This window comes from Triplophysa dalaica, chromosome 14 (assembly GCF_015846415.1).
Source record: "Triplophysa dalaica isolate WHDGS20190420 chromosome 14, ASM1584641v1, whole genome shotgun sequence".
In the NCBI taxonomy this organism is placed as follows: Eukaryota; Metazoa; Chordata; class Actinopteri; order Cypriniformes; family Nemacheilidae; genus Triplophysa; species Triplophysa dalaica.
This window is the reverse complement of record NC_079555.1, coordinates 17890333-17913071: the sequence shown is the minus strand read 5'-3', so window position 1 is coordinate 17913071 and position 22739 is coordinate 17890333. Positions and strand designations below refer to the sequence as shown.

The 22739-nt window shown below is 40.1% G+C and overlaps 1 protein-coding gene across 4 annotated transcripts in view; it reads left to right on the top strand.

Moving 5' to 3' along the window:
• Positions 1–22739, top strand: part of veph1 (ventricular zone expressed PH domain-containing 1) — a 91730-nt gene that overhangs the window by 53578 nt on the left and 15413 nt on the right. For all 4 annotated transcript variants that reach the window (XR_008908774.1, XM_056765491.1, XM_056765495.1 and 1 more), the window contains 2 exons: positions 4444–4583; positions 16603–16737. Coding sequence is in view for 3 of the 4 variants with exons in the window: in XM_056765491.1 (XP_056621469.1) it covers positions 4444–4583; positions 16603–16737 (275 nt within the window). In the remaining variant the exon portion in view is untranslated. The remainder of the gene's footprint in view (positions 1–4443; positions 4584–16602; positions 16738–22739) is intronic.

Sequence of the window (22739 nt, the reverse complement as noted above, 5' to 3'; positions counted from 1 at the left end):
AGGGTTCAAGGCCATCTCCAAAAACCTTGGTATCCCTGTTTCAACAGTGTGTAATGTTATTAAGAAGTTTGCCAAGCATGGAACTGTCAAGAACCTCCCTGGACATGGGGGGAAGAGAAAAATTGATGAGAGAAGTCTTCGAAAGTTGGTGCGAATGGTGGACAAAGCACCATGTCAACTTGCAAAGACCAACCTGGAAACAGTCTGGGGTCATGGTTTCATCAAGTACCATACGCCTCACACTAAACCAAACAGGGCTTCATGGGCGAAGACCAAGGAAGACACCATGGCTGGAAAAGACAAAAAAAGGAATGACTAATCTTTGCCAAAGAGTACCTGGACAAACCACAATCCTTCTGGGAAAATGTTCTGTCGACAGATGAAACAAAAATAGAGCCTTTTGGCAATGCACACTAACAGTTTGTTTACAGACGGCGCAATAAAGCCTACAAGGAAAAGAACACCCTACCAACAGTAAAGCTTGGTGGAGGATCCATAATGCTGTGGGGCTGCTTTGCTTTGGTATGAGCTGAAATCTGCCATTGGGGAAAATAAACTGGCAAAGTTCAAGAGTTGAACAATTTACAAAGAAAGAGTGGTAGAAAATACCAGCTGAGAAGTGCAAGAAGCTTTTAGATTAAACAGGGGTGCCATTATTGCTGCATATGCTGTTTTTTCAGTTTCTTCTTTGAAATTACAATATGTAAGTTGAAAAAACTATTTTCTTTGTTAAATTACTTTGGATCTCCAACTAAAATATCCTGATGATATAAATTTGGTACATTTCTATTTATTTCTGAAGATATTGTAGAAGTTATGCAAAAAATGAAGGGGAGCCTGTAATGGTGAGCAGGACTGTATGCACTGAAAACACCTTGTAATAACTCTGCTACTAGGTTTAGTTATGCTGTGATCATCTTTGTCTCCATTTTCATTGCGCTCGTCTATATTGGCTAGTTGGTTCTTGTCACATGACCTGCGGTGCGATTGCGGCAATCTGAAAAGTTGAGATTTTTTCACGATGCTGACTCTCCTGAAAAAAATCGCCCCCCTGTTTCCGCTCGGCTGCCGCACGTCTACATTTAAAATAACAAATATGCTCACGGAATAGAATGCAAAAAGAATCGGGCATTACTGTATGTACATTTCTACGGATATGTGATGTTTTGAGGTCTGATTTCATTTGAATATAAAATTCTATATCACAGTTTTATTATTAATACTGTTCTTTTTCAAGGCATAGTTCACCCAAAAATGAAATTTCTGTCATCATTTACATCAATACCATCAATTCATTTCAAACCGGTATGACATTCTACTGCAGAACACAAAAGAAGATATTTCAAGTTGGTAACCGAACAGCACTGGGCCCCATTGACTATTGTATGGACACAAAACCAATGCAAGTGAATGGGTGCCAGTTAACAACAATAGTTACACGGGTCGTTGAAATACTTGATTCTGATTAGCCAGTAGCGACATTTGCAGGTTCATTGACAAAATTTAATATTTATAAATATATCTTATAATAACATATTCTGTATGACATTATATCTACAAATGATTAAACTAAACTGCCTGTTCGTGACATTTGAACGTTGTTTCTTTCCTTAACACCAAAAGTAAACAGCTTGTCCTCACGGATGGTCTGCATTCGGTAAAAATGAGCTAAATAATATTTCAAATTCACATTTGCTTTTCGTCGGGTCCTCATCACACTGCCGGGGCTTATTTCTGCGATAACAACCGGCTGCCTGCACATTATCCCATACATTTCTTCTTTTGTGTTCTCTGAAAGAAAGAAAGTCTAACAGGTTTGAAATGACACGAGGGGCAGGAAATTATGACATTTGTTTTGGGTGTACTATCACTTTAAAATAATAATCTGAATGAATATGTTAGATTTGTTATGAGGGAGCTGTTGTTCTGGTCTCCAGATGCACACCCCTGCACTGGCCCGGGTCTCTGACCCCCTCACTCACATTATTTAACAACTCTCCTGCTGAGCCACAGTGAGGTAAAAAATCAATCTGAGACCTGTTGCGCTGGCATGACACATGGGCATGTGTGAACATAAGCGTTGTGTGCGTGCAGCATGAAAGACTCGCTCTACACAGGCAACATATAAATTGAAAGTAATATCAGATTTGAGGTGTATCTTTAAGAGTCTGAGTACAACTACGGTTTGGATATCGGTGCATCCCTAAAAAATGGTTTCACTGTTTAGTCGTTTCAATGTCATTTTTTATGTTTCTGTGTTTGTTCATCAAACTTAAAGGGTAGTGTATAAATAGTTCACCCAAAAATTACAATTATGTCATAATTCCTCACCCTCTTTTCATTTCAAACCCGCATGACTTTCTTTCTTTTGCAGAACACAAAAGTAGATATTTTGAAGAATGTTGGTAACTACATCACAGCGGTTCCCATTTAGTTTTTTCTGCATACAGTAGAAGAGAATTGGTACCGCTGTTGTTCGGTTACCATCAATTTTCGAAATATCTTTTGTGTTCTGCAGAAGAAAGAAAGTCATACAGGACTGAAATGACAAGAAGGTAATAGGGATAGTTCACCCAAAGATAAAAGTTCTGTCATCATTAATCATCCTCAGGTTGTTTCAAACCTTCAAAGACAGATACTGTATTTGTAAGAATGTCAGCAATTTTCAGTCCTGTGACATCTTCCACTCCCATGGTAGGGAAAAAAATACTGTAAATTTTGTTGTTCTGTTGAACACATGTGAGCTATTTTGAAGAATTTAGGAACACAAATAGTTCCGGGGTATCTTTGATTACCTTTCAATTTTTTCTACAATGGTTAATGATGTCACAGAATTGAAAATTGCTAACATTCTCCCAAATATCTTTCTCTGTGTTCATCAGAACACTATACATGTATAATTTATACAGGTATGAAATGATATGAGGGTGAGCAAATGTTGACAGATTTTTTTTTTCATTTTTGGGTGAACTATTACTTTAAATGTTTATTCAACTTAAGATGTTATGTTTAAAAGAAATTTCGTGAAGAAGAATTTTATTGGTTTTACTTACTAAAGCAATACACCCTATGAGTGGCTTCTGTTATATCTCGTTCATGAAAGAATGAAATAAAAAAATGTGACTGAACTAAGCATTTTGAAAATGCCTTTATGGTGTTTAAACCATGTGTCAGTAAATCTCATTGTAGTTTCAAGCATTAAAACATGCAGTCAGACTTATGAACGAATCTGTCAAGTGAACCATTTACTTGACTTCAATTACACAGAAGACACCCCCTGCTCACCACCTACTCGTGTAATAATAATAATCTACCTAAAGTGAGACCAAATGAATATGAATTATTTATTTGATTAACAGAATCAATAGCTTGGAGTCACTATGATAAATCATAACCTTTTTCACAAAACTGCTCCTTTAAACTTACTGTAATATTCATATTTTTTGTATTTAGTTATTTAAAATGCCTCTTCTGAAGTTTTCTTTATTTTCAAAGGAAAATAAGAGCTAAAACTTTAGATATGTGGTGTTTAAGAGACATCTGGAGTGTTTTGGGTCCTTCGGGCTGATGGTACACCAGCAGATTCACATATACAAACCCAAACACATACTGTAAACGTCTATAAGCAGCCTGACTCCTCCTGACGCTCATACACACATGGACAGTGAGGTGGAAAGAGAAGAGATGATGGATGATGTTTATAGAGCAGCTGATGTTGCGTGATTTGTATAATCAATAGACGGAACACACAGACACTCTGAGAAATACTGATATGACTCTTTCATCTGGACTGTACGGGTGGGCATGAGTGTGTCACCCGAGTATGTAGACATGAAGCTGTTATCATTCTTAATTACGCAATAATTTGTGCGCTGATTCATCAGATATTAGTTAAAACATAGATGTACTACCCCTAAAATGTATGTAAAATGGGTACAAATTTAGATATACAGCATAATTGGATATAAACTGTAGCAATAATTACAAAATAAACAAAAATGTTGTCTGATTACTGAGTGGATTTAGGGGCATTTCCTGGACAGGGAATAGTTTAAACCAGGGTTAGGCCTTAGATAAATTAGGGTATTTAAGTCATTTAAAGAAAGCATACCTAATAAAAAACATTACTGCAACTACAACCGCACTGATATATTTTAGGATATGTCAATGTAAGTTGTTTTCAATCAAGACACCTCTAGTCTGGGTCTAGTCTTAAACCCTGTCCAGGAAACCGCCCCATAACATCACATGAGCCTGATAGCTTTCTTACTGTTTTTTTTCTGTCAGGAATTATTGCTTTTAACATACGTTTTATTATCATATTTTTTTGCTATATGACAAATCATTCCAGAGTATATATTTTAGTACGTTCTTGTCTGGCTAATACATTTTTTATGACATTCTCAAGCAACTCAAGCTTCTGTGCTTGTGTATTTGTTCCAGACACACAGTGTGGTTGTGTAGCTAAGCTGTCGTTCTCGTGTCCGCTGAAAGGACATTACTGCCTATACGGAAAGTCCTGTTTCTCACTGACCAGCCGCCAGCCGCACCTCTGGATCCAAATCATGCTGCTCGCTCTGCAGGTAACAGACTGAAAAGTCCAAGCGATGAGGATTTTAGTCATTGTAATTTTTTTCTGAAGCGTGATAGTCAGCTCACAGGATGTTCAGACATTGATTTTATTGCTGGAGTTTTGCATGTTTGTATTAGTGGTCATGGTGTGTGTTGAAATCATTGGTGGGCCATAGCCACACTATGAACAGCCAGAAATGAACATTTAGCAGAGGACAGTATGATGTCACACATTGGCAAACCCTTCTTTAATGAATTCCAAGTTTTCATGTTGGTCTTGTTGTAAACTGCTGTCAGTGTGAACACCTTCAGATGCTTTCAAAATAGTGAACTCATTCAGTAAAAAGTAACATTACAGTACTACACAGTAGTGTGACAATGTGCTGTTTTTGTGTCTTATTATATAGTGCAGGGGTTACTAGAGATGGTCAAATTTTATGCAAACGCTGGCCTCTTTTCGAAGCCTACCTGAGGACGGTATAGCCTTTCTGACTGTAGCGCTTATCCGCCCTCCTCCACTGACCTCCCTGCGCGGTCTTTGGTCAGTATTAACTAAAGTTCTATTTCGACAAATAAACATATCCTTAACTTAAAGGCTGAAAAATCATCTTTTTGCACATATGGGAATATTTAACATAGTGCTGTAAATTACGATGTATTGTAATTGTAGCCAGGTTAAATAATGAGAAACCCCAATTAGCTGTCTAACCCAGTCACGAAAGGGTTAACTTTAATTTTGGATTTTTGATGCATTTGTCAGTGAGCCAATGGGTAAATTCTACGAGGCACTGAGCTGACCAATCAGCTGCTAGCTAGGCTCCGTTACGGTTACACCTCTAGTTTCGCGTCACTGCACGTTCTTTTGGCGCTTGCATTCGAGCATAGGAGGTTGCGTTATCTGCTTGGTAAGGTGGATAAAACAATATGAAGTAAATTAAACAAGTTCTGTAATCATTATGGATTATACTGATTATACTTTATTGTAATTTAGAGTGTAAACGAAAGCTGTGCCTGAATCCACTGTTGTCACGGAGCTAAAGGCAGTGAATTCCGTTAAAATGGTGAGTTGTTTATCTAGGCATCTGAGTTTGCTAATATTCATGGTAACAGACCAGGCTTTTGCTGCCCTTTTTGTGTTAAACCTAGTCTGATGAGTTTATGAGTTCGCTAGCATCTATGTTAATCTGTGTTAATGGGTGAATCAATGCAAAGGTGCTCATTGTGAAAAGCTAAAGGTGTGGGGCCTGCTGTGTGCATATGTTAAAAAGGCAATTAGCAACAATAGGCTAGCGATATACTGGTTATTGTCTTTGAAACCATCAAGTTATTTCGGTTGTGGGTTATAAAAAGAAATGTTAACTTTTCATACTGTTGCTAAATAGTTTGTTAAATAATGATGTTAAAAATTGTGGAATTTATTGTGGTCACTGAAGCTTAAAGAGGTAATATTTTTAGTGCATTCTTCCACTGTTACCGGTGCAGAGGGGGATAAATAAGCACACTAATGCCTTAATGCCTCTAATTTAAAGTGATACAATTTGATTAATGTTTACATGCAATTCATGCAGTTTTATTTTTCATACTGTTAATGTTACTATCATAAGGTTTCATAAAACCTGAATTTGAAATGTGTCTTTATGAAGAATGCAATTTATGTAAATTTACTTTTGATACTAGAGAAATTCATATAGTTTGATACCTGAGAAGAAACATAAGAGCTGTTGTACAACGAGAGAAATATTTTTATATGGCATTATAGGTGTACTGAAATATTATCTCATTTTATTTTGTGGAAGCCTGTAGCAGTCCATTTATTCACTGAATGGTAATTGAAAGAAATGATTTGGCCTTATTTATAGGTCAGGTTTTGGTAAAGAGCTGGAAACATCGTGCAGTGATCCTTTCCACGGAGTGATATAGATCCAAACGTTCCAGGCGTTCTCACAGCGAGTCATAGATTCCCAGTCCGGGTGGCTGGGTGGCGAGCCAACCGTGTTTGTGACTCTGGCTTTAGACGGATTGCCAGGATCACCTTCTTCATCTTCATGGTGGTAGGACAAACACTATCACAAGTAAAATAAAAGGGCCCCAACGGTGAAACTGAACTCTCAACCAAGGCAGGTCGAACCGAGGATCAACTTGGCTCAATGATACTGAACAGAGAGGGGTTTATTTACGTGCGCACTTTATTATTTTAGTTTGTTATTTTTCATGAATGTGTTTTTTCTTGTATGTATGTTCCACCCTGTGAAATTAATACAGGTTGCGTAAACTGTCATTCTGGTGTGGCATGTTTTATTGATATTCAATTCTTAGGCTCTTAACAATTTAGCGTCTTCTGATTCTGGTCCAAATTGTATTTATTGAAATCTCTACGACTACTCTAGACTATTAAACCTATGTACATTATTACTACCTCGTAAATAGGGTTACATAATTGGCGAGCCAGCCAGGAGCCAGAGACATTGAATATCAATATTGAAAGAATATGCAAAATGGATTTCATACAGAAGTCAGGTGTTAAAATTCCAAATTCAGTGATTGTTAGTGGGGTAACACAGGTAGCAGATCAGGATGAGCAAGTTGTAGACTTCCTTAGGGAGTACGGTTCCATCGAAGGAGCCCTTCTCGTTGATGATTCTAAATCAGAATTTTACCAAAACCTGATCATTGAGTTTTCGAGCGGGTCAGCTTTAGCGACCTTAGAGCCACTTTTGCCATACACGCACACAGTGCAGGGTGATCCATGTGCTAAATATGTTGTTAAAGCATTAAGCAGTGTGTACACTACGCAGATTGGCAGTAATGCTACAGAAACGTATCTAGCTGAGTTAAAGGGCTTAGCCAAGCTAAGTGGCAAAGACTATGGGGAAGTGTTGAAAGAGATGATGTCTCAGATTGGTGAAGATATTGAAGCTATGAAACCCGTAGGCATAGAAGTCCCCCCTTCACATGTTGAGACCCCAGTTTTGATACTTCAACCCCCTACCCCTGAAGATCAACAGCCCCTAGTCTCACTCTTGAATGCCCCACGGGAAGGAAATTGCTTAAATGCCACTGATTCAGTCCTGTTCACTAATGGAGGAAAAGCTCCGTCCCTTTCAGTAAGTGACATAAACCCAGCAGAGATACAGAAGGTGGTAGTTGAGCATATCGTAAGGAGTGAAGGTGTAAGCCCACACTTGCAATCTCCAGTGAGGCTTCGTTCCTTTTCTGGAAAGATTCCCAGACCCAGTAATGAAGCTGATTACGACACTTGGCGCTCACACATCGAACTGCTTTTAAATGATCCCAGCATGTCCCATCTTCAGATTTCTAGAAGAATTCTTGAATGTTTATTTTCACCTGCAGCCGATGTGGTCAAAGGGCTACGGCCTGGATCACCCCCCATCGCTTACCTGCAGCTCTTGGACTCAGCCTTTGGTACTGTTGAGGATGGGGAAGAACTTTTTGCCCAGTTTATGAACACCCTTCAAGACCCGGGTGAGAAACCCTCCACTTATCTTCACCGACTGCAATTAGCATTGAACCTAGCTGTGAGAAGGGGTGGGGCTGCACCGGCCGATGTAGATAAACAGCTACTTAAACAGTTCTGTAGAGGATGCTGGGACAATTCGTTACTTTCTTGCCTACAACTTGAGCAGAAGAAAAGCAACCCCCCTTCATTTACTGACCTCTTGCTGTTACTAAGAACAGAAGAAGACAGACAGTTAGCTAAAGCTAGTCGCATGAAAAAACACATTGGCACCACCAGGCAACGTGGCCAGCTTCAGCTCCAAAGTGCGTGGGCCTGTGCAGAGTCAAGAGAGAAGTCAGAGGTCAGTCTCAGTGTTATTGAGGATCTTGGGAGACAAGTAGCCAGTTTACAAAGCCAATTAACCTATTTGATGGCACAGGAAAGGACAAAGGGGGTTGATAACAGGGAAGCAGCAGGGAAAAGTCCAGGCAAAGTACAAAAACTAGACCGTGCAAACAAAGACATGCTAAAACAGGCCAAGAAAAAGCAGAATTTCAGACCCAGGCCTTGGTACTGCTTTAACTGTGGGGAGGATGGGCACATTGCCCCAGTTTGCACAGACAGGGGAAACCCTGTTCTAGTAGCTGAAAAGAAAAAACAGTTAGAGGAGAAGCAGCGAATGTGGGACGCACAAAACAGTCTTAACTTGCCTTTAAACGACTAGCAGTTCCTGTTGGGGGACAAACAGGGACTGAAGAGAGTCAACAACGTCCCTCAGACGTAAACGGTAAAGACAAGGCTGAAGCATGTGCTAATCTAAAACATTCAAGTAAGAACCACCCTTTTAAACTCCCTAAGGGGTTGGTCGGTACCAAGAGCACTGCTGAAGTCAGCATAAAAGGTGAAGAAGTCAGCTGCCTACTAGATACGGGTTCCCAAGTAACAACAGTTCCCCGGTCATTTTATGAACAGCACTTTCCAGAGCAGGAGATTAAGCCACTACATGATCTCTTGGAGGTGGAAGGAGCAAATGGACAGTCCGTACCCTATCTGGGTTACATAGAAATGACTGTAACTTTTCCAAAAGAGTTTATTGGAGCGTCAATGGATGTAAATACACTCGCTTTGGTAGTTCCTGACATTCGAGCCACTTCAGAGTCTCTTGTGCTTATAGGCACCAATACGCTTGATGTACTGTATGACATGTACTTTGAAGCCGGATTGACACGCCATCAACCAATCCCACATGGCTATAGAGCAGTTCTTAAATGTCTTGAGCTTAGACAAAAACAAACCAACAACAGTCAACCCAGTGTAGTAACATTGCAAGGCAGAAGTTCTAAAATCATCCCAGCTGGTGAAACTGTAGTAGTTGAGGGAGTTGCTGTAGCTTGTTGCTTGCAGAATGAGAAGTTTGTAGTCATTGAGCAACCATCATTACCCTCCTTGCCGGGTGGCTTGCTGGTTACAGCTAGTTTAGTCGACATTCCCCAGCAGCGGCCCTATAAGCTACCAGTGGTCATCAGTAATGAGTCTGACCATGATATAGTCATTCCCGCTAAATGTGCGATTGCAGAGATAAGTGCTTACCAGAGCATCTTGTTACAGGAGCACAGTGTAGTAAAACAATCAGAACCCCTCTCAAAGTCACCAGAGGCACAGTCAAGCAGCAAGCACAACTTAAACTTGAATTTCGGTGAGTCCCCAATTCCATCTGAATGGAGAGATCGCATCACTCAGCAGCTCAACAACATGCCCGACGTGTTTGCACAACATGACTTGGATTTTGGCAGAACAGATAAGGTGGCACACAACATAAAACTCTCAGATGAAACTCCTTTTAAACAGCGTGCAAGACCAATACACCCCCAAGACATCGAAGCTGTTCGCAAACACATTCAGGAGCTTCTTGATGCAGGAGTCATCAGAGAGTCAGTGTCACCGTTTTCGTCACCTATAGTAGTGGTCAGGAAAAAGAATGGCCAAGTCCGATTGTGCATAGACTACAGGCGTCTCAATCTCCAGACCATAAAAGATGCATACTCTCTTCCAAAGCTGGAAGACACATTCTCAGCGCTCAGTGGTTCCCAGTGGTTCTCCGTCCTTGATTTAAAGTCTGGTTATTACCAGATCGAAGTTGAGGAAGCAGACAAACCAAAGACCGCATTCGTGTGTCCGCTTGGGTTCTGGGAATTTAACCGAATGCCTCAGGGAGTGACTAATGCACCTAGCACTTTCCAAAGACTAATGGAAAAGTGCATGGGGGACATGCATTTAAAGGATGTTCTAGTCTTTATTGACGACCTGATTGTGTTCTCAAGGACTCTAGAAGAGCATGAAGAAAGGCTGATGAAGGTGCTCACACGCCTTAGAGAGTTCGGGTTGAAATTATCACGTGAAAAGTGTGTCTTCTTCCAGACGTCAGTCCGTTATCTTGGGCATGTAGTTTCCAGGAATGGAGTCGAGACTGATCCGGAGAAGATTGCTGCCCTTAAGACGTGGCCGGTCCCAAACAACCTGCGAGAGTTGAGATCTTTTCTTGGGTTTGCTGGGTACTACAGGAGGTTTGTTAAGGGCTACTCTAACATCGTTAAGCCCCTCCACAATCTAACCTCTGGTTACCCACCTTCTCACAGGAAATTAAAGTCAGATGAGAAAGCAGGTCAGTACCGCAACCCAAAGGAGGTCTTTGGGAGTCGTTGGACACCCGCTTGCCAGCAGGCATTTGACCTGGTGATTGAGAGCCTTACTTCCGCCCCTGTGTTAGGTTTTGCTGATCCCCAGACGCCCTATGTTCTCCACACTGATGCAAGCACCACTGGACTCGGTGCTGTTTTGTATCAGGAACAGGAGGGTCAATGTCGAGTCATAGGCTATGCAAGCAGAGGATTGTCAAGGAGTGAGAGTCGCTATCCAGCACACAAGTTGGAATTTTTAGCACTCAAGTGGTCGGTGACAGAAAAGTTCAGTGATTATCTCTACGGCAACCACTTCACTGTTGTTACTGACAGCAATCCGCTGACATACATACTGACCACAGCGAAACTTGATGCGACAAGCTATAGGTGGCTGGCAGCACTGTCCACTTTCTCATTCAAACTTCTCTATCGTCCAGGAAAGCAAAATGGCGATGCAGATGGACTGTCCCGCAGGCCTCATGGGCAGCTGGTTGATGATCTTAAATCCCAAAAAGAGAGAGAGCGCATAAGACAGTTTACTCAGGGCCACCTCTCTGATCCAGAAAATATAGATGCAGTAGATCAAACTGTTGTGCAAGCAATCTGTGAGAGACAGCTCATTTACAGTGTCAGTTATGATGGCCCAGATTCTTCAGATGGTGTTGCTTTAGTTGAAACTCTTGCCATCTCAGCTACTGCTGTGCCTGACAGTTATGGGCAAGAAGATCACCTTGGTGGGTTGCCAGTTATCCCCCACCTAACTGAGGCAGAGCTTGCGAGTAAACAAAGAGCTGATCAAAGTATAAAGCATGTCATTTCCCAGATCGAGCGGGGAGAAAAACCACCCCCAACCTTGCGACATGAACTCACTGAGCTTCCACTGTTGTTGAGGGAGTTAAATCGCCTTGAACTCCGTAATAACAGTTTGTACCGGAGGCGCCAAGTGGGCTCTCAGACCTTTTATCAGTTTGTGCTCCCAGCTGACCTGCGTGACTCAGTTTTGACCAGCCTACACAATCATATGGGTCATATGGGGGTTGACCGCACACTGGATCTTGTAAGAACCAGATTCTTTTGGCCAAAAATGGCTTCGGATGTTGAGAGAAAAGTCAAAACATGTGGCAGGTGTGTAAGGAGGAAGGCGCTACCTGAGAGAGCTGCGCCTTTGGTAAACATTAACACCACCAGACCCCTTGAGCTCCTCTGTATGGACTTCCTCTCCCTTGAACCTGACAAAAGTGGGACCAAAGACATACTGGTGATTACAGATCACTTTACTAAGTTTGCGGTTGCCATACCAACACCTAACCAAAAGGCCCGCACAGTGGCAAAGTGTCTGTGGGAGAACTTTATGGTACACTATGGAATGCCAGAAAGGTTACACAGTGATCAAGGACGTGATTTCGAGTCCAACACAATAAAAGAGCTCTGTCGAGTGACCGGCATACACAAAGTAAGAACAACCCCATACCACCCTAGGGGCAATCCCGTTGAGCGATTTAATCGCACCTTACTAGACATGCTAGGTACTCTTGAAAGCCCAGAGAAATCTCGTTGGCGTGATTTTGTAAAACCTCTGGTCCACGCCTATAATTGCACCAGGAATGAGGTGACCGGATTCACACCATATGAACTGATGTTTGGTCGTCAGCCTCGTCTGCCGGTTGATTTGGCGTTTAGATTGCCAGTGCAAGGGGGTCAGCAAACATCACACGCAGAGTATGTGCAAAACCTTAAGTCACGACTTGAAGACAGCTACAAGATAGCAATTGAAAATGCTGCAAAGATAGCACACAAGAACAAAATGAGGTATGACAGGCGTGTGACTGTTTCGGACTTGGAAGCTGGAGACAGAGTATTGGTCAGAAACGTTCGCATTCGAGGAAAACATAAGATTTCAGACAAGTGGGAGTCAATTGTCCACGTGGTGGTGAGGAGAGCAGGTACCCTGCCCGTATATACAGTCAAACCTGAAAATCAGGATGGTCCTTTGAGAACACTGCATAGGGACTTACTCCTTCCATGTGGTTACCTGACTACAGAGGTCAACAAGACGTCTGACCAGCAGCCCACAAGGCGCAGGCCAGCCACCCGTGCAAATCCTATTGTGGATGAGAATAATTTCTCAGACGATGAAGATGAAATCATTCCTGTTTACTATTTCAGAGAACCCCCAAATGCTCAGTGTACCACAGTCCATGACAGTCTAGTGCAGCCTAATCCAACCATGCTTACTGTGCAGGATAAACGGCATACTGAACCTCCAGGCAATTGTCCTGTGAATGTTCAAAATGTAGATTGCACTGCTGAAGTTAACAAGCCACCTGATATGTCCAATGGTGCCTCAGACAGTCCCCTCACACTTAATGATCCTAACTGTCACCACTACGACACTGATGACCTACTTACCGAAAGAGCAATGTTTGATGAACAAGCTGATGAAATCGTTATGACCGAAAGTAACTTGCCTGATAGTAAAAACCCTGTGGAGGAACAAAACTTACTTGATGATGACATCCAAATTGAGCAGCTTCCAGTGTTCCTTGACATGTTAAATAGTGAAAAGGATATGAGTCGCAATGCAAGTAAAGAACCAGAAGAGGAAATAATGGATACAACACTTAGGAGATCAGAGAGAAACCGTCAGCCATCAAAGAGACTTGAATATACTGAACTTGGAAACCCCTTTGTCACAGTTGTTAAATCATTCTTTCAGGGGTTAACTACAGCTGTGGCTGACATTTTAAGTGAGGGTGAGAACTCGTATCCTTCTGTTTTGTACCCTGAGATACAAACAGTTCAACCATTGCCATGTACAGGGACGTACATGAGTTCAAAGGGGGAGAGTGTAGCCAGGTTAAATAATGAGAAACCCCAATTAGCTGTCTAACCCAGTCACGAAAGGGTTAACTTTAATTTTGGATTTTTGATGCATTTGTCAGTGAGCCAATGGGTAAATTCTACGAGGCACTGAGCTGACCAATCAGCTGCTAGCTAGGCTCCGTTACGGTTACACCTCTAGTTTCGCGTCACTGCACGTTCTTTTGGCGCTTGCATTCGAGCATAGGAGGTTGCGTTATCTGCTTGGTAAGGTGGATAAAACAATATGAAGTAAATTAAACAAGTTCTGTAATCATTATGGATTATACTGATTATACTTTATTGTAATTTAGAGTGTAAACGAAAGCTGTGCCTGAATCCACTGTTGTCACGGAGCTAAAGGCAGTGAATTCCGTTAAAATGGTGAGTAGTTTATCTAGGCATCTGAGTTTGCTAATATTCATGGTAACAGACCAGGCTTTTGCTGCCCTTTTTGTGTTAAACCTAGTCTGATGAGTTTATGAGTTCGCTAGCATCTATGTTAATCTGTGTTAATGGGTGAATCAATGCAAAGGTGCTCATTGTGTAAAGCTAAAGGTGTGGGGCCTGCTGTGTGCATATGTTAAAAAGGCAATTAGCAACAATAGGCTAGCGATATACTGGTTATTGTCTTTGAAACCATCAAGTTATTTCGGTTGTGGGTTATAAAAAGAAATGTTAACTTTTCATACTGTTGCTAAATAGTTTGTTAAATAATGATGTTAAAAATTGTGGAATTTATTGTGGTCACTGAAGCTTAAAGAGGTAATATTTTTAGTGCATTCTTCCACTGTTACCGGTGCAGAGGGGGATAAATAAGCACACTAATGCCTTAATGCCTCTAATTTAAAGTGATACAATTTGATTAATGTTTACATGCAATTCATGCAGTTTTATTTTTCATACTGTTAATGTTACTATCATAAGGTTTCATAAAACCTGAATTTGAAATGTGTCTTTATGAAGAATGCAATTTATGTAAATTTACTTTTGATACTAGAGAAATTCATATAGTTTGATACCTGAGAAGAAACATAAGAGCTGTTGTACAACGAGAGAAATATTTTTATATGGCATTATAGGTGTACTGAAATATTATCTCATTTTATTTTGTGGAAGCCTGTAGCAGTCCATTTATTCACTGAATGGTAATTGAAAGAAATGATTTGGCCTTATTTATAGGTCAGGTTTTGGTAAAGAGCTGGAAACATCGTGCAGTGATCCTTTCCACGGAGTGATATAGATCCAAACGTTCCAGGCGTTCTCACAGCGAGTCATAGATTCCCAGTCCGGGTGGCTGGGTGGCGAGCCAACCGTGTTTGTGACTCTGGCTTTAGACGGATTGCCAGGATCACCTTCTTCATCTTCATGGTGGTAGGACAAACACTATCACAAGTAAAATAAAAGGGCCCCAACGGTGAAACTGAACTCTCAACCAAGGCAGGTCGAACCGAGGATCAACTTGGCTCAATGATACTGAACAGAGAGGGGTTTATTTACGTGCGCACTTTATTATTTTAGTTTGTTATTTTTCATGAATGTGTTTTTTCTTGTATGTATGTTCCACCCTGTGAAATTAATACAGGTTGCGTAAACTGTCATTCTGGTGTGGCATGTTTTATTGATATTCAATTCTTAGGCTCTTAACAATTTAGCGTCTTCTGATTCTGGTCCAAATTGTATTTATTGAAATCTCTACGACTACTCTAGACTATTAAACCTATGTACATTATTACTACCTCGTAAATAGGGTTACATAATCACCTCAGGGGTCACAATCAGGGGGAGGAAATTCCAAAGGCTGATGGCTTTTTATTTGCATGATTTTATTTTTAACTTAACTAATATTTTTATGTTTTGTTACACTAATTGATTAAATGTGCTATTCCTTTTAAAAAAAAGACTTCTGAAAATCATCTTGCGACTCCACCCTCGTGGCCCCCCGGGGTTCCTGACCACTACTTTGGGAACCCCTGATATAGTGCACCAGTGAGCTAAAGTTATAATAAACGTTCTTCAGGAAAAAATACAGTTCACTTTTGTACTCTTTGCTTTTTGTTTGCATGAATGTTCAAAAAGTGCTGATTCATTTGAGTCATGACTCAACAGGTTTCCAAGAAAACCATGTGTAGTATTTTTGAAGCAAAATTAGTACTTGAGTAAATTGTTGCAGTTTTACAAACTGAGGGCACATGTTAGCGTTTACACTGTCAGACAACACTGTTGAGGAATGTTGAGGACAAACGCAAAGGTTTGAGAATGTGACACTACACTAGTGGCCAAAAGTGATGTCCAACTTTGATGTTAAACTTTTTATTGAAATGTATTACAAACTTTGTATTCATGTTGCACAATTTGGGTATAAAGTAATGCCTCACACTTGAGAAGAATGAAAAGAGGTTTTGCAGAAAATAACATACAACACATGAGCAGAGTTTATAAACACATTTGTAGTCAATATTTGCATCATTCTAAGCATTTTTGTATATTCTTATAAAACCTCTTTTTTCCTAAAATGCTGAAAATACTGTAAATTTTTGGCCTTTACTCTACATAATGCGCTCAATCAAATGTCCCATTAGAGCAAACTCTACATGCACTGTGTACATGCAATGTGAAGTTTAATACTTGTAGTTGTGTTGTAAATCTGGGTTTTACATCTCAAGGTCTTAAAGTTAGTTATTTTCGTGCGAGTGACACGGAATGACAAATATTCTCAACCATCGCGGACGACGAGATGCTGTCAGTAGAAGTTGCCGCAAGTTTGCATGTGTACACGTCTTTGCATTGACTTTGTGTGTAATTTATACGCGCAAAACGCTTAATTTGCGTTTGTTGTGAACCCAGTGTTAGTCAGCCACTGTTGTGCTTAAAAAGGGAGGTGGGAGGGGTGGAGTGAGCCGTTGGTTGCAATTCGCAACCTCACCTCTAGATGCCACTAAATTTCATACACTGGACCTTTAAACTATTTCTAAGTTGCATTATGAATTAATAAGGAAGAAAATGGCTGTATTAATGATGTGTGTGTGTGTGCAGAGTAATGTGAGTGCAGTGCTGTGCTCTCAGGACGAGTGTGTACAGCAGCTCAAAAGATTGTGGGAGGAAACACGGCTGACAGGAGCACACAGCTTTGAGCTCGCCATCACCCAGACCACCGTTCCTCACAAGAAGGTACACTCCCACATGTGAGGAATAACACTGAATTAAGCACCTCTGACATTGTTGTTGTTTCTAGCCCACCTTCTTGCTAAATTACCTTCCAGTCATGATGTTCTAGTGCACGCTTCAGCGCAGTTCAGTAATTCTGCAATCAACAACATCACCCCCCTATTTCAAACCAGGAATATTCTGTTAAATTTAGAAGTCATACAGGCTTAGAACAACATGAATTGAAGTTGCAATTTTTTTGTGAACTGTGCCTTTCATTTTGTAACTTCTATGAATGTGATCTTTGAAACTCCCCCACAGCACATGTGCAGACCAATTTTGAAACTCTGAGTGGTGAATAATGGCAGCTGTTCCAATACTGTCATATATGTTTAGCCAGAGTCAGAGCGAATATGAATCAATCATTAACATATGAAACATTTGTATGATATTAGTTACGGGTTTCCTGTGCACAAAAGCCCACCTTTCAAGAACGGTTTCCTAGCAAAGCCAAATGCAAAGCAGATTGTAAATATGAACAACCACATACAGCCAAGATGAAGATGCTGAACAAACATTTGTTTGAAAAAAATTGATTAGAAATGCAATGAAAGACAGAGACAATTGTTTCCCACAGACAGAAATAGTACATCTTCACCAATATCGTAACTGGTGGTGTGTATTGTGAAACCAGGGGAGACCTACAGGGTGACACAGTGCTGAACATGCTCTGACCGTAAAGACAAGATCCAAACAGTACAGACCATGAAAGGTCAGATGTCATGACTGGGATGTTTACCTGAGGTCATTTCCTCAAACGGCCGCACGTAAACCCAAAAGCTTGGCCGATCTTATCAAACATGGTAAATGTCAAGTCTGGAGTAATGACGAAGTACAGCTTGTGTGTTTGATGCCTTGATCCTGTATCGCTCGCTTCCTCCATTTTTCTAAATCTGGGGTCATTTATCGTCCACGGAAGAACGTTGTGTACACATAACACATATGGAATCTGTTTGTGTTGGGCACAAATGCACAAGTGAGGCAGAACGCTAGCAAAGTCTTCTCGTAAACATCTTCCCATTGGTGCCCTTACCCCAGACGTGGCCTTTGATTTATTTATCAGCCTGCTCTTAAAAAGCCAGAGGTTCACAGTTGGCAAAAATGAAAGAAAATTCTCTTGCTCTTTTGAAATAAGAGAGTTTGACATACTGTGTAGACAAACCGTCATACCTGAACTTTATAATACCTGAACTTTATAATTCCATAACGTGTCCAAAGCTGGAAATATTCAAGCGAGATGCCACCTTAGTGTTTTCACACAGCAGTGATATACTGTGTTATGATGTTAGTATTTGTACAACTGTGTGTACATTTGTTAGAAGGTCTACTTAAGTTAAAGGCGCAGTTTTTGATTGACAGCGACCACTAGCGTTGTATTATAGATTTGCCACGAATCGCTTTGTCCAAACACAACAGGGTGTCGACCATAGTATAAAAAGATGTTGTTCTCATGTTGAGGCAGGAAATAGATTTTGCGGGCATTAGAAAGAATGTAGAAAGAGCGATGTCAAGGTTTGTGGATTTTATGTATTTTAAATGCTGAAAGTTGTTAATTTTTGGCCTTTACTCTACATCATGCGCTCAATCAAATGTCCCATTAGAGAAAACTCTACATGCACTGTGTACATGCAATGTGAAGTTTAATACTTGTAGTTGTGTTGTGTTGTAAATCTGGGTTTTACATCTTAAGGTCCAAGATCTATTTGTTGGAGGGTCTATTGACAGAAATGCCATATTATATCAGCCTGCTCTTAAAAAGTCAGAGGTTCACAGTTCGCAAAAATGAAAGAAAATTCTCTTGCTCTTTTGAAATAAGAGAGTTTGACGTACTGTGTAGACAGAAAGAATGTAGAAAGAGCGATGTCAAGGTTTGTGGATTTTATGAATAAAAAGAAGGATTAAAGTCAGGCAGGAGCTAGGGCCTATGTTAATTGGTCTTTTCTTTTCATCTTAAAGGTACAGTGTTCGATTATAAGGTGACGGAAATGTTTAAAATGCCCTCGTAAAACTTTACATTTAAAGTTTTTTTTGCAATGCATAATACAATTAATAAAATGCAATAGAGAATATTATCCATATAATGATTTATAGTAGAATATTGAAGAGTTGAAAAAGCCTCTGAGTGCCGTGAAATATTAGTTTGAAATATTTTATTACCTAATTTTTAGTGGAATGCAGACCTGTTTACTTTAGGATTTAAGGTTAGATTAATGGCAGGAACATTCAACAGGCAATTTGGTTTAATGATTTGTAAATATAATGTCATTAAAGGACATATTGTGTTTACTTTAATGCAATTAAGGGACACATTTTTATTTTATTTATATATATATATATATATACATGAATGATTTGCAGCATCCGGGGTATTAGTTTTGAGCAGTTTTTTACCTGAGAATATCATAGCTTGTAATGTCACGATTGGCCAATCAGAATCAAGTATTTCAGAGCTGTGTAATTTAAAAAGTTATTTCACTTTAATGGCAAAGAGGACATAATTTTCCATTGAAGTGAAATCGCTGAACTGAACATTGGAGCCTCTTATTTTAGCAAAAACATGTAAACGGCGCACAGTCAAAACAAGAAAAATGGACCCATAGAGTGCCTAGAAAAAGCTGTAGATCAGTGAATCACAACCTTCTTGACTTCAAGGCCTCCATGTTGTCCACAACTGTATTTGAAGGCCCCCCCTAAACTCATGATTTCTAGCCCATAAGATATTGGTATTAATAGAAGCATGTATGTTAGTTACTGTATATCCAAACAATAAGAAATATCTAGAATTGTAGTTATGCACATATTTTAATTACTGTTTTGTCATACTTTAAATCATCAATCTTGAGCCCCCCTTTTAGTTTGTTAGCGCCGGTCCACTGGTTTAGAAATACAGTTCTATAGATGATTATTAGTCTGGATGACAGGAGGATTTATGGACCAGAGTGGACAGTTCCTAAAATTGAACAGACCACAAGTCATGGATTTGAATGCATTCATTATGTGTTTTTTCTCTGTTCAGACAGAAAAATGAAAAGTCGCAGGAGGTCTTTGTGGAATTTGCACCCCACAACATCTTGAAGACATTATGAGCATTATGAGCTAATGATAGATCACAGTGAATAACAGTAAATAATGGAAACTGTTTGTAGAATATAGAACCCCCCTTTGACTTTATTATCACCGTCTGTCTCCTGGATTTGTGGATGAGATCCTGTTACCAGCTCTGTGTGAATGTGTTAGGTGGTAGGCTGAGGCTGAGGCTCTTTAAAGGATTCTGGGAACAGTGTTGCAATAGTATCCATTACAAACAGAAGGGCCACTATTACTTGTGTCTTTGTAGGCTAATAATAACAGGAGAGAAAAGGAGAAAAGGAGAGTAAACTGCTTTAGAGTTTTTGTTGTTTTCTTCGTGAAACCACACAGGAGTTCAAGTGATTGTCAAATGGTAAAGTGATGGATGGAGCTTTCGCTGTAGAGATTTAACAAAGTGCTTCCTGATAACTTTGTCGGCTCATCATTGTGAGAAATGGACCAGAGCAAACTGTTACTGCTAACGTTATCCGCGATAGGAGAGGCGGAATAACAAAAAGGTAACACATGTCATTTATTTGCGTTTTGCCTCCACGACAGCCCTTCGCTGTGTGTGACTGAGTAAACTGTGTGCATAGGGCTACCACATAGCCTCGACTAAGTGACATGAAATGGAAATTAAAAACAACAAGAATAGACGAAATTCGCAATTAATAATCAATAATGAAAAAAACTTTTTCGTTTTTTTATAGCATTTCTGCTGTTTTGGACTATGATGTCGCCACTGCGTCAAAATATTATTTAAACGGCAGTGCCCCCCCCCCCCGCCGATTACCCAATGCCCCTCCAGTAGATCTGTTCTGGCGCCGACTCTGGTCCCCCCCACCCCAGGCACATCTTGGGCTTAGCGTTTCTCCGCAGTACTGGGGCTCTTGAGAAACACGGTTGGTGTTGATGTGTTTCTTTTGACATACAGGGATAGCACGGCCCACGGTTGTTCTGCTAGGTTTCCTAACACTGGCCGCCTGCCGAAACGGATTGCCCAACACTTTGAATCAGCAACATTAAGTGAAAATAGACGTCTCCTGCATTTAAAATGCTGTCTACATGTTAAACAGAGACAGACGTGTCTGTTAATTGTCCAAGCACTGTCGATGAATCATTTACGTTTGGGATTCACTGGACTGACACATCGTTTCCTGTCTACTTGAGTCATTTGTTTAGAGATTAAGCCAAAAGAGTGGTTATGAATATGTTACACACACCCACAGACGTGCTTTTACATGACATGTAATATTGCTTCGCATATGGAATAACCATTTTATAAAAGCAATAACCCCCACGAAGCAGTGGGTTACAAGTGCATTTTATAACAGCTAAGGGGTTTTAGTTGCTCTAAAAGGCACTGTAACCCTCTGCGTCTTGGAGCTTATTGCTTTAATAAACATTCACAAACACTTTAAACTGAAGGACTGTCGTTTAAAAGCATAGGTCAACCAAAACATGAAACATGGTTCAACTTTTACTCTCCCTCGTGTTGTTCAAAACCTGTATGATCTTCTCAAAATATCTTCTTTTGTGTTAAAAAGGGGAGTATCTTTTAAAATTCACATGTCACAGCATAGCGGCAGCATTTTGTTTAGTGAAATCTGTTTTGTAATCTACTTCTTAATGTTTACATTTGAAGTGTTCTGGATTTGTGGCATTTAACGTAATGGGAAAAACTCTTGTCTGTTATCGTTCAGACAAACAGCAAGCAGCCTCTGCTGACAGTTCTGACATTTAGATGGTTTACTTCGGATTAAAGGGATGGTTACCCACAATACAAAAAAATTACCTCCTGAGTGTGGGATGGTTTCCTCTAAATGATATTTTAAACAAAAAGAAAATGGCATTTTGTAACATACTTTGTCTAGATCAGATTCATTGGTGATTATTTGTATGTATGGAAGATAGTAAAAATGTTCATTTTGTGTTCCACCGACGGCATATCATTTTGGACTGACATGAAACTGAGTAAACTATAACATATTTTTTTTGTTAATGCACAACAAAGCTTAGAAAAATGGCTTCCACTTGTTCAGAATGCCATACAGCTAACCGCACACAAAAATTAAATGGGCCAAATCCTCTTCAGCTTTGATTTCTTTGAGTCCAACGTTTATAAACTTAAACAACAGCATAAATATTTTCTCATACACTATGCATGAGAAAACATAAACCATATCAGATGTATATACACCCTGTTTTTTACACACATGGCCCTCATTTAGCTCAATGTACTTGATGTATAAAAAACAGATACCATTTGAAAGATTATCATGGCACAAGTAATGAAATGCAGGTTACGTTCCTGCCCAGTTTTTACGCTGATTTAGTTAGCGTGAAATAAGCTGTGACAGCAATTGTGAGAAGACTTGGCTATCTGTAGCCAAAGAGTCGGTCCATGGGGCTCCCATGATGGCCCGCATCAATCTAAAGGCAGGGATAAAGAGAGATTTAAAAAGAAGATGTCTGATGGATGGTCTTTAATCTCCCTTTACTCAAAACAGAGAGAATGAAAAACTATAGCACTTCCAGACTGTGAAAGTCACAATTCACCGTGAAGGTGGAAATCAAACTTTCGTCAGGTTATTGTTGGATATTAACCATGAAGCACATTTATATCTGTTAGCATTCCTATTTATCTAATTGCTGTCTGTTAGTGTTCCTATTCATCTTAATAACATTTGCTCGGCACAGCACTTTTCAAACAGCCCCTTTTTATTTAATTTGGCCACAAATAGAATGTGACTACCCTTCCCTGTTGAAAAAACTGCATATGCCGTTGAAAAGAGCAGCATATGCTGGTTTAAGTTGGTCATATGCTGGTTTAAGATGGTCCTTAGCTGGTCATGTCCTTGGTTAAGATGGTCATGTGCTTGTTTAAGATGGTCATG